Source organism: Atractosteus spatula, chromosome 22, assembly GCF_055471065.1.
Source record: "Atractosteus spatula isolate fAtrSpa1 chromosome 22, fAtrSpa1.hap1, whole genome shotgun sequence".
Lineage (NCBI taxonomy): Eukaryota > Metazoa > Chordata > Actinopteri > Semionotiformes > Lepisosteidae > Atractosteus > Atractosteus spatula.
The window spans coordinates 10150822-10166772 of record NC_142727.1 but is presented as its reverse complement, the minus strand read 5'-3'; the positions used below and the strand labels follow the sequence as shown (position 1 = coordinate 10166772).

The 15951-nt window shown below is 46.5% G+C and overlaps 3 protein-coding genes across 3 annotated transcripts; 1 reads left to right on the top strand and 2 right to left on the bottom strand.

The window, feature by feature from the left end:
* Positions 1–14: 14 nt before the first annotated feature.
* On the bottom strand, positions 15–3158 carry trappc4 (trafficking protein particle complex subunit 4). The gene is made up of 5 exons (XM_088939742.1): positions 2916–3158; positions 2485–2659; positions 2132–2235; positions 741–867; positions 15–530 (listed from the first exon to the last, which is right to left on the bottom strand). The coding sequence occupies exons 1-5, from the start codon at positions 3088–3090 to the stop codon at positions 452–454; spliced, it is 660 nt and encodes a 219-aa protein (XP_088795868.1). The 5' UTR covers positions 3091–3158; the 3' UTR covers positions 15–451.
* A 58-nt stretch (positions 3159–3216) lies between these two features.
* rps25 (ribosomal protein S25) lies at positions 3217–6445 on the top strand. Its single transcript, XM_088939738.1, has 5 exons — positions 3217–3301; positions 4003–4098; positions 5074–5257; positions 5673–5771; positions 6383–6445. Exons 1-4 carry the CDS (start codon positions 3299–3301, stop codon positions 5765–5767), a joined length of 378 nt encoding a protein of 125 aa, XP_088795864.1. The 5' UTR covers positions 3217–3298; the 3' UTR covers positions 5768–5771; positions 6383–6445.
* A 1255-nt stretch (positions 6446–7700) lies between these two features.
* cenatac (centrosomal AT-AC splicing factor) lies at positions 7701–14641 on the bottom strand. The gene is made up of 11 exons (XM_088940104.1): positions 14061–14641; positions 13157–13323; positions 12100–12198; positions 11737–11803; positions 11139–11201; positions 10608–10672; positions 9734–9860; positions 9099–9129; positions 8913–9011; positions 8588–8720; positions 7701–8079 (listed from the first exon to the last, which is right to left on the bottom strand). Exons 1-11 carry the CDS (start codon positions 14283–14285, stop codon positions 7977–7979), a joined length of 1179 nt encoding a protein of 392 aa, XP_088796230.1. The 5' UTR covers positions 14286–14641; the 3' UTR covers positions 7701–7976.
* Positions 14642–15951: the final 1310 nt, after the last annotated feature.

Genomic DNA, 15951 nt, shown 5'->3' with positions numbered 1-15951 from the left:
AAAAACAACAGACACCCAGCAATATCTTTTTATATAGTATGTACAGACCTGCCTCCAATAGAATTACTAATATTTACAATGCAGCTTTAAGACCATTAAGGGACTTTAGTCATCCTGCAGATATTTCCATGCTTAGGGCTACCGTTCACAAAAAGATGAAGTTCCGACTTTCTGTATAAAACACTTTCACAGGCTCATGATCGCTTTCAGACAGTGGCTTTCTGGCTTCTGTCTCTGACGGGGGGGTTACTCTGATTTTTCTGAGGTGAACTAATGAAATGCCAGGGACAGATGGCCACTTGTCCACATGTCTCCCGAGATCGGTGCCCTCTCACAGGTCTCGTCGCCACCCAAATTATTTGAGACTTCCTTCATGCTAACCCTCGAGAAAAAGCTGCAGGTTTCAGCGAGAGGTCTGGCGATCTCGGTCTCCGGGACCGTCCTTCCCCGCTCAAGATCCGGGTCCGAACGTGCCGGTTTTCTCCGCAATCTCCAGAGCGGACTTCAGGTTCTGGTCAAAGAGTTCACACCTAAAGCAGGTGCAAAGGGGAAGAGGGGAAAAAACCACATAATCAAGGAGATTCAGTTGTTTCTTACGTTAGTTCTCCTCATGAATTCAGAGAACTGACGTCTCCCTAATATTCGGTATGTTTACATTTTCGTAACAGAACTGTACAATGTCTCGGCCTACCGCATCCGTCAAGAAGGATGCAGGATGGGAACATAAGAATGGAAGTTACCGGATGGGCATCTCTAGGGAGTAGAAGGGGTTCTTGAGCGCGTAATCGGAGTAGATCTCGTAGATCTTTCTCAGGAGGGCGTCGATCCCTGACTGCCGGGGGTCAGCCAGGACTATGAACTTGATACCTGGGGAGCAGAAGGACAGGCCATGTCTCTTAACAACCGAACGGGGTTCTGCAATTCCACAGCTTTCCTAGAGGAAAGTGGCAAAAGAGCTAGTCTAATAATAATAATAATAATAATAATAATTCCTGACACTTATACAGCGCTTTTCTGGACACTCCTCTCAAAGCCCTTTACAGGTAAAGGGGACTCCCCTCCACCACAACCAGTGTGCAGCCCCACCTGGATGATGCGACGGCAGCCATAGTGCGCCAAAACGCTCACCACACATCAGCTATCATTTGGGAGGAGAGCAGAGTGATGAAGCCAGTTCAGAGATGGGGATTATGATTGGTAAAGGCCAGGTGGAAATTTGGCCAGGACACTGGGGTTACACGCCTACTCTTTTAGAGAAACGCCCTGGGATTTTCAATGACCACAGAGTCAGGACCTCAGTTTTACATCTCATCTGAAGGACCCGTCACTATACTGGGGCATTAGGACCCACACAGACCGTAGGGTAAGCGCCCCGTGCTGGCCCCACTAACACCACTTCCAGCAGCAACCTTAGCTTTTCCCCAGGAAGTCTCCCATCCAGGTTCTGGCCAGGCTCACACCTGCTGAGCTCCAGTGGGCTGTCAGTTGTGAGTTGCAGGGCGATTCGACTGCTGGCATATTTAATGAACACCCATCACTTGCATTTCCACAGCACTTGTCATACCAAAGGATCCCAATGTGAACCCCATATAGAAAGAGACCCTGCTCATCCACCACTGGGAGACAGCTGGTGCCATTAAGCACCACCACACAGGAGAGCAGGTGACTGATTCACCAAAGGGGACACAGAGGCTAGATTATAGAAGACAGGATGTTATTTAGCCAGGACGCTGGGGTTAAAACCCACGGGCATGTACAGTGGCTTGGGATCTTTAATATCCAAGTGGTCCGGACACCATTTTAATATCTATCTGAGGGAAGACATCTCCTACAGCACCCTGTCCCTGATAACCATGCTGGGGCACAGGCTTTGGACTTTCTGGTTTGGAGGGAAGAGCGCCACCTACTGGATCATCAGCTCAACTTGCAGCAGCAGCAGCAGCAGCACTAGCAGCCTGAACTTCCTTCGACTGGTTTCCCACCTCTGGACAAGCTCAGTCTCCTCTGCTGCTCCACGGGGTGTGCACCAAACGAGCCCATTCAAGGACGTTAAACGTTAGGAAAACGTCTTCCCTCTCGTTACTACTTCAGCTGCACTTACCCCCGCCTCCCGACCGCTCGCCTTCCTTACCTGTGAGGGTCTGGAAGCAGTGCAGCTTAAAAGTGTCCGTCTCCAGCATCTCGATGCCGGAGCTCCCGACCTCGGGGGACAACTGGGAACCGATGGCAAAAAGCCTAGCGAGAAGAAAAGAGGTTTGATGCGTCACCGAGGGAGATACGCGGCATAAATCCATTTTATTTTTAAATGCCGGGACGTGTCAAGCCGTGTTACTTCCACACAAAAGGGCGACACAAGCTTACACCCCATTGAGTGGATGGCTTATATTAAAACCCGTCCACTACGACCCGATCTGTAAGCCAAGGATGAATTTACTGGAGGAAAAGGCTGGAGAAAAGGGACAGCGGCCGGGGTTGAGCACGTACGAGTGAAACATGGAGGCCAGCATCAGTTTCTCATTGGAGCTGAGGCGAGGCTTGCCGAACCGGATCGACACCGGGTAGCTGGACGGATCCTTCAAGTATTCAATGATCTCCTTCCCGTCCGCCGTATTCCTCCCGTTGACATCCACGCCGTTGACGGAGAGCACGGCGTGGCCCACTGGGAAGACAAAACGTAACGTAACTACACGGACAACGGACCGCGGAGCCCAGCTGAACTCAGCCAGTGTCCGTTGCAGATCGGGAGGGTCACTAAATCAAGATTCAAAACAATTTGCATGTACGACACGTTGTAATGTGGGCTCAGTCCGCGTACGTACATGCATTCCACTCCGAGTCTTTAATTTTAAAACCTGATGGCAAAGCACAACAGGCCACGAATTCGACCACAGCGTTTCTTCCTGCAAGTCTCTCACCTCGGATCCCGTCCCGCTGGCCGAAGGACACGATCACTCTCTCATCGTGAGTCTTCAGCACAAGATCCAGAGGATAGCTGAAGGTTTTTTCGGCTTCCGCTCGGGGAACGTAGTTGTCATACTGATAGATAAGCCCGCCAGCTTTATTTACTACATACACACTAAATATCGCCATGTTTACTCTGACACTCCGCCCAGCTGAACTCAACACCGTCGCACGTCGCGGCACGGAGGGCGTGATTCCCTAGTTAGAAAACTGCATTTCCCAGCAGGCTTTTCGCGCGTACATTGTACTTCCGGCAAGCGCGGAAGCACGGGGTTTCCTAAGGGGCTCGAGCAGGGGCTTTCTTCCTTTCTGTCCGACATCTTGACGCTGCAACATCATGGTGAGGACTCTGGGGGTGTTTTGCAGTGGAAAATGACCCTTTTCGTTTATGGTGGCCGTTCATTTCTTCCTTAGGGAGCTGCGATATTTGGAGAGTTTTCAGATTCGCGGAAAGGGGCTCTGGTGGGGTTGTAGAAGCTCTTTAAAACGAGCCTTTCAGGCCAGGGCTGGCTGGCACATTGCTTGCGCGACAGCGGGCTGTAGTACGGCAGCGTGCTGTCAGGCCTGCAGATGTTTAACGTGTTCAAAATATTTTAATTCCGTTCTGAAATGTGAACGACCCTAGCGCTATCCGAGAGCTGCTGCTAGCACAGCCGGAGCTGGTGGTAATAACGCTTCCTGATGTTCACGAATTCACATGAAAATCCCATTGACTATAGGAGCAGACTTCCTCCCACCACTGAGCCGTGTAGTTCAGAATAAGTGATGACTTTGAAACGTTTCTTACAAAACGTAGCTATGGATGATCGTGTGGATAGAGGTGATTCGGGCGCGGTATCGCTGGTAAACGACATATTCAAAAATACCAGCATTCCAGCAGGTAAAATAAATAACGTCCTGTATAAATCAGTAGATTTGTTCGATGGATCAGGTCTTGATCTAAAAGTTACGGCACGCTTTTTTCCCCAATGACCCGTGCGAATGAGAGACCCCTATAAGACGGCCATTGAAAACGCCCGTGTCCCCCTTTTCCTCCTTCAGCCTCCTAAGGACGACAAGAAGAAGAAGGATGCGGGCAAGTCCTCCAAGAAGGACAAGGACCCCGTCAACAAGTCCGGAGGAAAGGCCAAGAAGAAGGCAAGTGACCCCCAGTGCTCCCGGCTCGCTTCACTCCGACCACGCGTTAACGTGTCCGGCGGTGCTGCAGTAATCATTCTGTGAAATGTTGGCTTAAGCAGAATGGGTTTCCAAACACTGGAAGTTTATGGCTGCGTGTATTTTTTTTACCTTTGCCATGCTGAACAGTGAGGCAGCGGTTAGGCATTTCTGTCTCGCAGTGTTGGGACCCTGGGTGCAATTCTGGGGGTGCTGTCTGTGTGGAGTTTGCGTGTTCTCCCCGGGTTTGCGTGGGTTTCCTCCGGGTGCCCCAGTTTCTTTCCACAGTCCACAGACATGCCGGAGGATTAATTGGCTTCTGGGACAGTTGTCCCTGGTGTGAGTGTGTCTTAAGTCCTGCGATGGTCTGGCGTCCTGTCCAGGGCTTTTCCTGCCTTGTGCCTGTTGCTTGCTGGGATAGACTCCTGCTCCTGAGCTGAATAAAGTGGCCAGAAAGTGAATGGATGGGTATATGCAATGCTTTATTTCCAATCTCCTGTTATAGCCTGACGTGTCTTTTTCAGAGTACAGAGGAATGACAGTATGCGAGATTTTAATTTCTTAACCATGATTGTTTTACCCCCCCAGAAAACATAGTTTAGCCTCTTTCTGTATGGAATTCTCTTAATTCCCCCTTTTGCTTTGCTGGTAAAAGCTCTCTGTGTGATCTGTTTTGTTTGAAGGGTTTGAGGTAAGGTACAGGGTGAGACAGAGCTGTTGCTGGGTTCTTAGATTACCATCGTTGTTGAAGGGTTTGAGATCAGTGTTTGAGTGCTGTAAAGTACATGTGGAGGCACGTGCTCCCTATTTGTGATACGCTAGTTTATGATATGGATTGCTGTAAGGAAGGCAGCTCTCTGTAGGAAATCTGAAATGCTGAAACTTGGAAGATAAAGGTGAGGAATTCACAGCCACGCTTTGAGATAACCAGCTGTTTCCTTCTCCCCTCTTGAGCAGAAGTGGTCCAAGGGGAAGGTGAGGGATAAGCTCAACAACCTGGTCCTCTTCGACAAGGCCACCTACGACAAGCTGTACAAGGAGGTGCCCAACTACAAGCTCATCACGCCTGCCGTGGTCTCTGAGAGACTGAAGATCAGGGGCTCCCTGGCCAGGGCTGCCCTCCAGGAGCTGCTCAACAAAGGTACGGTCCCTGCGCTCCCCTGCTCTCGGTAAGGGGCGCAGAGTGGGACAGACCCAGTCTTACTGGGGCCCTGGCTGCATCTCTGCACTGTTCTGTTCTTCCTGCGCGTTCTGCAGCTATTCTTGTCCCCCACCAGATCTGGCATTCATCAGGATTACAGGTAGAACCCAGACATCTGTCCATTAATTCATTGTCCATCTGGTGCTGATGGAAGTCGGGTTGCTCAATGCAAGTAGGGTTTATCTGGGGGTCATGGCGGGACGGAGGTCCAGAGGTCTAGATTACTTCCTAGACCGAAGGACAGCAGCCCTGACCTGAGTTATTCAAGTTCGCCTCCCCGTCTCTCGTTCGGTCTCGTTGCACAGATTGAATCTTTTTTTTTTTATTGTGTTTTCTTCTCCACTCTCCCTCCTAGGAATGATCAAGCTGGTTTCCAAACACAGAGCACAGGTCATCTACACACGAAACACCAAGGGCGGCGACGCTCCTGGCGACGAGAAGGAGGCATAACCAGGTGAGAGTCCTGCACCCCCTGTTCAGTGGAGATCGTCGAGGTCCTGGAGCCCCGCATACTCCCTGGAGCCCATTGTCAGCTCGTCTTCTCACGCTGTTAAATCTGTTCAGCTCTTGCAGTTTCTCAGTGTTCTTAATATTTCACGTGGGTCCATTGTTGCAGCGAAAAGGCTGGTTAATTAACCAGTTGGTTTAGATGGTTTAAAATGTAGCAGTGTGGTTTACTGGTCCATTTTTAAGTTGTGCTCCTGTTTCGTCGAGATCTTAGATGTCGGCATACTGTACTTCACGGTGCTTAACTGACGGTTTAAGGGTGTGTAATATTACTGCAGTTTCACAAAAGCAGCAGCTGATACTGCACAGAACATAAATGTTCAATCTGAGTTTGTCTTGTACTGTAAAGAGCCAAGGACCCGTTGTCCATCAGAGATTCTCTAAAGGTTCTATTGAATGTTTCCATGCCATGTGAAAGTCTGATTCATTATCGGGTTCTGCAGGCTGAAGTTGTCACTGGCTGTTTTGTTGATAGGGGGAAAAGAGTAAATGTTTCTTCAGTTGAATCTGTGCGGTGTTGGAAAGTGGACTTAAGATCTGCTTTTTGTTTTTTTACAGATAACGCATCTTGGATACCTGTGAAGATTTTGTTGGTATTGTATAAATAAAAATAAAACTAAATCTCTGTGGTGGTGCAGTGTTTTTGTTTTAGTTGTTTTTGTCTGGGCTTGGGAGGTTCTCTTCCTGGTTTTGTCCTTGGAAAGCCAGTATTTGACAGTGTTACAGACCAAGGAAGAGTTGAGCACTTTGGGACCTTGGAGTAAAAATCCTGATGACTTAAAGAGCAGAGATGGATAACTTTTTTTTTTATCAGAAATGATGCACAACTCCTTTCAAGAGGGTTAGAATCCAGATTTTTACAGGTTGGTTTAACCAAGACTTCACATTGCAATTCCATTTTCTGGTGGTTTTAGTTCGCTCTACGTTCGGTTCAGTTGGGTAGTGGATGTTTCAAGAAGCAAGACCAGAAAACAGATGGCCCACCTGAATCAGAGTTGTGCACCCCTCATTCAAGGAACCAAGTTTTTAACATTTTAGAATTTTCAGATCTGGGAGTATCCAGGTTATTTCTATAAAATTGAGTAAGGTCGAAAACTATTGTACCCTGGGTTCCTAAGTATTGGGAAAATTCTGTCTTATGGTGCGAGTCGGGGGTGTCCATTCCTTGTCCTGGAAGGCTGATGTCCAGACCATTCTTCGGTCTCTTTGAAGCTTCCAGCACCTGAAGAGCTGGGAATAGCAATGGTAATCATACAGTGAAGCCAAGAACACCGCTGCTGGAATGAAAATGTGAAAATGACATGCCCTCTAGGCCAGCGATTTGGACATCCATTAAATCCTAGTGGGCATTTAGTGGGTGATTTAAATCCTTGGGTTTAGTGGAGTGATTGATGAAAAATGAAAGGATGTAACCTTTGACCTTAGGACATGGGCACATGGAAAGGATATGGCTTCTTGCAATATTGAGATGAATTCCGGGGTTCATTTAAATACTCGAAGAAGCGGAGGACTTGGGAGATTTCACCTTCACTGCAGACATTTAAACAAAAGGGTTAAACAACTTTGAAGTGATTTCACCCTAAGAGATGTGCAGTTTACATTGAACATTTTTATACAATTCATGTGCAATTTGGTGTGTTAGGCAAGCTACTGAATCCTCAACATCTTGCATTTTGAATGTGAAAATACCCACTGAAGGATTTGAATTTGGCTTGTTCAAAATGTTCAAGTATTAAGAGTGATCACGTGGGTTAGGGTAAGTAAACCTGTGACAACTGAATCACAGTCCCAACGCCAAATTCTTTTTGCCACTGATGTAAACAAATCTCATGAATAGGAACGTTTTTAAGGAAGCAGAACTTAAAACCAGTTGTCATTTTAAACACTGCTTTAATTAATTCCATCTAAATACAATTGCTAATTCAGTTAAAGAAATATGACATGAACTTCCAACTATTATTTACAATGCCATTTACACGGATGCATTCAGAGGGGGAATTCTATACTTGTTTTGTAAGAACGTGTTACCGCTCTGAAATACAGAGCATTCCTAAACACTTCAAGCGGTCGTGGGGTGTAGTTAAGATGCCTGCTTGCAGACGTCTTGCGGGTTAACGCCATGCCGTGTTGTGTGAGGAGACCCAGCCAGTTCTCACTGAGGGCCCTGCAGGCGCGGTTTCTTTCTCCCTTTCCGCTGATCGCCTCTGGCTCTCTTCCGCTGGGCCAGCTCGCCTTCCTCGGCCCTGAACTGGTGCCTGACGAGGACAGCGGGTCAAGACAAGTCACCTCAAACCCCTGGGGCTTCACGAATACATTCATCTTTCCAAACCCCTCATGACACATGAACGGATGATTCCTTGTAACCATCGCGGGTGGCACTGTTCTTTTGTAGCTCGGCAAGGAAAATAATCAATCAATCAAGGTTTATTTATCAGTGCACGAACAGAACAGCACACAGCGGTGTTGTCAGCACTGAAATGCGTTATCCGCAAGCTGGTTAAGAGGGGATAGAAGAGTAGAAGGACTGAAGTCTATAGGGATTAGGTTAAGATTGCGATACAATAAATTATACAATTGCTATTTACAATAACATTCCGGATTCCAATTTCGCTTGGTAAAAACAGAATTAGAGGGGTCTCCCATGAGCATTAGGCTCAGGAATAACAACAGGGGACACATCTGGTGTAAAATAAATAGCAACAGGTCTCGGCCCACAGGATCAATGAACAGACTCTGCCCGTGATGCCAAGATGCCAGTCTCACCTGGACTGCCACCTCCTGCCGCTGTTCCACACCCTGCCGAAGGAGGGCAGCCAGCCGGCGTCCGTCTGCGAGCTGTGGTCGAAATTGGCCCCCACGCGGTGGGCAGGCAGTTTCCGCAGCTTCTCCTGCTCCTCTGAGAGAGAGAGAGAGAGAGAGAGAGAGAGAGAGAGAGAGGGAACCGCCATCACTCGCCAGCTCCGCACCACGTCTGCAGCGCACTCCCACCTCCCTGAGAACCAGCCGGGGGCTGCACAACCTCCCCGATCCAAAACGATTTATTTCCCACGAGCCCCCTCCCTCCCTGCTGTCCCACCGGGCCACTCACTGCGTTTCAGGAACTCCTCGTGGGACGGGCCTATCTCTCGCCCGGCCCCCCGGGACCCCTCTTCTTGCGGGTCGTCCTGTAGCCAGGGAGGGGTGGCCCCTACAGGGGACACGGAAATCAGACAGGCCAGGCTGCGGCTGTAACGCAGCCCTGCAGGGAGCACGCTTTTTAGCTTGAATACACTACCTGTATGGATGTTTCCTCCGTTAGATGCATCCTGCAAAAGAACAAAATGCAAGCGGTGAGCATATCTGGCATTTTATGGGATTTCAATAATGATCAACAGCTTCAACTTTCTGTGCTAGTAAAAAAAAGAATTTAGTGTAAAGTGAAACACATTTTCTCGTCATGTAGTGGCATATCCAACTAAGTCATGAGATGAATACCATTGATGGAGTCTGCTAGCAGAATCTGTATGTTGCTCTGTACCCATATAGTGGTAGGTGCTGTCAACTCCTGCCGAATTCACATGCTAAACTCCAACCTTCACGCTTGCTTCTGCACAGATGCTTCTCCCACCCTGTACTAAACTCCCCGATGGGGATGGGATGTGTATACTAAACCCCTGATCAGGAAGGAATGTTTTTAGTGCTTTCTGGGTCCTGGAGTTTCTTGAGAAAGCTACCTCAAAGACAGGAGGGGGAGGGTGTAGAGAAAAGTATATATAAGCTGTGTAGAACCATATCCCCTCTGAGCAATACAGCAATAAGCCTGAAATGTGTTGCAATAAAGCTTGGCCTGAAGCTCTTGGTTTCTACACTGTGAAATAGGCATCGCAGCTCTCCCTGCCAGACTCAGCAGGCTGCGTGCTGCAGCTGTACCTGGTGGCCAATGAAGGTTAAGCTCAGTGCTGCTCCTGCCCAGACAGTGTCCTCTACAGGCCCTGTTTCCTGGGGGCTGGTCAGTTCTGCTGGCCTCCACGTTCCAAAATGTGAGCTGCTCCCAGCGCTGAAACAGGGTTAGACCAGACTCACACGCGTCAGGGAGCTGCCGGAAGTACTAAGTACTATTCCCAAACTTCATACTTGCAAGGATACAAGTTTCTTCGGAGCTACTTCAAAAAAACTTGTACGCAGTTAACTTTTAAGATGGAGAGTTGCTTAGGCATTCCTAAAACATCTACGCAGAAAACGAGAAACGGAAAATGGACAATCACACTCTTTTGAAGAAATACCTGGCAGTAATTTCATCAGTCTTTACAAATGTCCCACATTTATCTTGCTAAATAAAATGCTAATAATAATAATAATAATAATAATAATGTTGCTTTATTAGCCTTATACAATTTCTTGCATTAGGAATTCGTCTTTTCGCATACCACAGCTTGCTCTCCATGAGACACAGCCAGGGAGAGAAGCTTGGGGTCAGAGCGCTGGGTCAGCCATTGTACAGCGCCCCTGGAGCAGTTGGGGTTAAGGGCCTTGCTCAGGGGCCCAGCGGAGTAGGATTCCTCTGCCGGCTGTGGGATTTGAACTGGCAACCTTCCAGCCACAGGCGCAGATCCTTAGCCACAGAGCCATCGCTCCGCCCAACGCTACTGTCGCTCCAAACGTGAGAGGGGATTCGATTTCAAATGCGACCAGAGCTCCCTCACATTTTCTGTACCGCATGTGTGCGGTGATGTTATGAGCACAGGGGCTCGTGTTTGGAGTGGGTGCTCTTTCGGTGTCTGGACTGCGACAGTGGGTCTCTCACCTGGCCTCGTCGTTCCAGGAGTCTGGCTGGGTCAGTCCGTTGGGGGTCTCCTGCTCTGTCTCAGGCTGGGTTCGATTCAGGAAAAGTCAACAATGGCTGCTTTCTCTCGCTTTAGAACCGAGACCGTTTCTTTTTTAAAAATAAATCTTTAGCAACAGTTAACAGGAACACCAGACAAAACTAAATACGGTTTTCTTGTTCCCCTAGACAAGCTGATTCGGCAAAGAACAAAAAAAAACATGGTGGTGAAGATGAAGTTTTAAAAAGCATAATTTTTACATCATACGATAAAGAAAAATGGTCATACAAGCAGACTACATTTGCACTGTTTAAAATTCCCTACCCCCCATAATGGTATTTTTTTCTTAAATGGTATTTTGCTTGATTTCTAAACTTGGAGAGAGTTGTCCCCTCATCCCTGTGAACGCTGGAATGAAATAATGAGCCCGTTTCCTCGTAACGAAGGCCAAAGAGAAGCGTGGTTTTTACGAGTTAGTGGATACTCTTCAGGTGCGTCCTGGGGAAACCAACCTCTAAGAGAGACTGCAGGATTTCTTGCCTCTGCTTCTCCACAGCTTGGATGTGGGCAGCTTGCTAGGAGGAGACACAGAGCTGTGTTTATTATGGATAGGGAGCATCAAGAGCAATGGATCTGTACCAATTAAAATATTCCCCAAAAGCACAAATGAATCTGTCTCTACAAAGTACTGAAGGCATCCAAGATATCTGTGTGATTTTTTTTTGTCATATACACAGTGACAGACAAATATATTCTTAATATAACCATACGTTTTAAGTGCCTCACTGATCATACAGCCATTTCAATACCTCTTTAGTCCAATACAGGGTTACAGAGTTAGGCAGAGCCTAACCTGGCACACACACATATTCACTTAAACAGGGGGACATCTACTGACTGAAGGCACCATGCCCCACCATTGCAACAAGAACATGCAAACTCCATTGCCGAATGTGACCCAAGCTGGAAAGGAAGAGTCGTGAGACCGCAGCGCTAAACACTACCCACCCATGCCGTTTCCCAGACGATCAAGCCTTTAAAAGTGTAGCTTTCTGGAACAAACGGAATCCCCACCATTCTCCAGCACAACAGGCGGAAGGTGGCAAATACCTGTTTGATGTACTCGTCTTCCTTTTCCTCGAAGGCCTCCAGAGCTTTTGCCACTTCCGCCTTAAACCTTTGCCGTGGGCATCAAAAGAAACGAAGCGACATTTTCACATCTCCTTAGTTGACGAGGACCCTTTCAGAAACCGTCTGTTACAGAAATTCACAAAATGTCCTGAGCAGCAAATACGGACGTTCTCCCTTAACATTTCTACTGTGTCTTCAAAATGCCAGGAAACACCAGAACTACTACTAAACGAAAGGTCTCCTCTTGTTTCTAGCCTTTCTCATGTGTACATTTCAGCATTTTCTACTGAGTGTAGGTTTCCCCCGATCTTTCAAGCATGAACAGGGTGACCTTGTCATTACCTGTCGATCTCGTCCTCAGTGACAAGAAACTTCTCCTTCAGCTTGAGGTCGGCTTTGTTCTCCCACCAGAACCGATTCGTGCTCTTTCTGTGTTCCTGGCTGGAAAAGGAACGGGACAACGTGACACACACACAAGATGGCTTTCTGCTGTGGTTTCTTTCTACTCTGTCCCACCTCCCAGACTCCTAGCTAGTGCTCGGCCCTTCCTCTGAGGACACAAACAAAGTTGGCTCAGCTCTCCCCCCGGAATTCAACAAGTTCTACAACATCCCTCAATAACATTCACTCTTCTTAACGGGCCCAGTAGAAGATGAACAGTCAATTGTTTGTAGGCCTTTTCATATTCAATTAAGTGTCTGTGTAACCCACCCAAAGAGTTCACGGAATTATTTCTCAACTTTGCATGCTGAGAAAACTGTTCAGCAGAAGGAATCCCAAGTCCAAGAAGTGCCAACAGCACACATAGTAAAGAATAATAATAATAATAATAATAATAATTCCTTACACTTATATAGCGCTTTTCTGGACCTTTTCTAAAACTGAGGTCCTGACTTGTGTGGTCATTAAAAATCCCAGGGTGTTTCTCGTAAAAAGTAGGGGTGTTACCCCGGTGTCCTGGCCAAATTTCCCCCTGGCTCTTACCAATCATGGCCTCCTAATAATCCCCATCTCTGAACTGGCTTCATCACTCTGTTCTCCTCCCCACTAACAGCTGGTGTGTGGTGAGTGCACTGGCGCACTATGGCTGTCGTCGCATCATCCAGGTGGGGCTGCACACTGGTGGTGGAGTCCCCATTACCTGTAAAGCGCTTTGAGTGGAGTGTCCAGAAAAGCGCTGTATAAGTGAAAGCAATTATTATTATTATTATAACTCTGCAGCCTGTGCCCACACACCACAGGCCGAAGAGCTGGGTGAGGGTGAAAACCACTGCAATACTCTGAATCACCAGCAGGGTGAAGATGCGAGTTGGGGGGTCCTGTGTGGATTCTTAAGCAGCCAAGGGCACCGATGGAGAATGTTGCCGCTCAGCTCCAGATTCTTCCAGTCTGGGCTCACCTGGCCAGGTGCTCCAGCAGCCCCCCGTGCAGCACCGTCAGGTTGCCATTGGTAACGTGTTTCCGCACCTCCTGCGCGCAGCCGTAGCACCAGACGTGGCGCTCGTGCTCAGTGGGGTCGAACTTCTCCACCCGTGGGCTCTTCAGGCACCGGCGCGCCTCCTTCACCTGCAAGGCGGCGACAGGGCCCCGAGTGACTGACCGCCACCACCGCCGCCGCCTCTTCGGATGTCGCGCTTGCAAGGCGAAGACGCGCACGGATCCAAACGCGCACGCATGGGGACTTTTCCCCTTTCAAATTGACTTGAATGAGATAAATTTGCAATGCGTTCAACTTAACCGGCACTGTGAAGGTTATTTCCGTTTATATTGACTTAATTATTCTTCTTGCGCGTTATATTTGCATCAAGTGAAATGGTGTGGGAAGAGTCCTGTGTTTGAACATTTTAAAATAGATGTAATGGCGTATTTGCCGACTATTTCGAAGTGTAAAAACATGAAAGCGGTGCGGACCTTATCTTTATTTACTCTGTTCAAACTGTTTTCATAATGTGCATTTGGATTGTAATATATACCCCTGACGATGTTATTGATATGTTGTACGTACTCGTTTGTATTGTATTTGTTGTTATGGTTAAAATATAAAGTTGAAAGTGTTATTCCATTTATTTTAGCTTTATTATACATTCATTAAATGCAGTTTTATTCTTCTGCAATGAACAGAATCGATATCTATTTGAAAAATTAGATATAACACACCTTAGCTTCACTATGAATACCACTTGGAATTGATGGTAGATCCTACAGCAGTAAACCGGAGTAATGCTCCATAATGTGGTTATTTAGATCCCTGTCTCCGTTGCTGAAGCATTTACAGCATAATATATCACCATGTTCCTACTTACCTTATCCAGGAACTTGGAAAGGACAGCTTTCAATTTGTTCTGGTGCGTTTTTGCATACATGTGTCCTTTTCCTGCGAAAGATGTCTGCTTGCACACGGAGCAGTAAAACGCACCCATGACCTGGAAAACTACCCCTGCCAACAGTAATCTTGCTTTTATAGTTTTGTTTTGTAAGTATTCGCAACAAACCCTGAGCAGAAAGTCACTCAGCTCGCCAAATTGCATTCGAATCTTGCAAACTCATAAAATATTTAGGCCTACATTACAAACTCCGAAAATGAAATATTTAGTCGATGCAAAACTACATCGACTGCTGTAACCACCTGTTTCCACTATGTTACAAAGCTCGACCCGAAATATGATTGCTTCTTTTTCCTTCGACTGGTGAATCGGTCCAGTCAGAATCGGTATTTCTTTGGCAGATTTAAAATTATACCACTACAGCAAACCGTACAAATGTAAGCGTTTAGATTTTCAAGAAATCCTTCCAATCGTTGGTTCGCAAAAGAAAAAAAAAGTACACACGATTTCTCGGACAATTCATATTTCACCGTTCATCCCCAGAAAATGATATAAAAATCGACTTCCGTAATTATTACCTTTGACCTCGGCACCGCCGGAAGCGCACGATAGGGCCTCACTAAGCCTGTAGTGCCTCTAGCGGTGGGGATGAATTACACTTCTGCTCCAGGTAACTCGACCGTGGTTTTATCTTTCAGTATGAGACAACTGTTTTTCAGAGATTTATTTTCGGTTATATTTGGTAGTTTAGTTTTTTTTTTAATCGGGTTTGGTCAGCTTTAATGCCTTGTCGAGCGCTTAAGGCAGGACATACCGTTGATAAACTTACCAAGTATGTCCTCAACGGACAACGGTTGTTGACACCGACAGTCCTCCTCTACAACAGACACATTAAAAACTGTTAATGTGTATTTTTATAATGTTATCCCCCATCTGTATAATATTTCCCGACACAATAACGCTTAAAATGGTATTCTTGAGTAATTTTGTTTTCATTTAGTATTTCCAGCCTCGTAGCAGGAGAGAGGTATGTGAAATATGTTGTTCCCATTGGAAATGAATGCTTTTCTTTTCAGAAAATTAGCAATTTTTTAAAATAAAATGGGTTCGGGTACATGCAGCCTCGGCCCCCCCTCTTACTTTAAAAGAGAGGATTATGTGCATCTGAAAAATAATTTAAATAACTTTCCCCAATTAAACTAAATATTGCACTCCACTAAAAATCCACTTCAATCATTTCTTAGGGTCGGTCTTGCAGTTATTTACAAAGCCACCGTTTTTAAACGTAACCGATAAGGAATGAGTTCCTCACGTAAAATTAGAGACGGCGTAGGTAAGTGTAGGGTATCTGGCCGTAGTGAATACTGTATTTTAAGTTGTGTGAAACCGAAGCATCATTTTTGCTCGTTTTGGGGGTTTTACCCGCAATGTTTGATGATGTATGTATGGGAGGATTTAAAGATTCCTACTCAAAATTTAGAACAGGATTATGAACATTAACGTACGACTAAACCTTTTATTTATAAGAAAAAAAAAAGACTGCATACAGCCACCCAGCGTTTAAAGTACGTACGGAAAATAATGGGGGGGAGGAGAAACCAACAACTGCTGTAAACGGACATTTAGCGACTGTGTGGTTTTTACGAAAATGCAGCCTTTTGCGGTCATCATATAAATCTAAATGCCCTTCTGCAGTTCTCACACTTAAATCTACAAAAAAAAGGATATTGCATCTTCATCATCAAATATATAAAATTTAGAACAAACGAGTAGGTTTAACACAGAAAAGTCAAAAACAGGAAATAATAAACGGACATCAAGACCAGTCTTATCAGCTATCGAAGGACAAACTGCTTCTCATTCCTGTCAG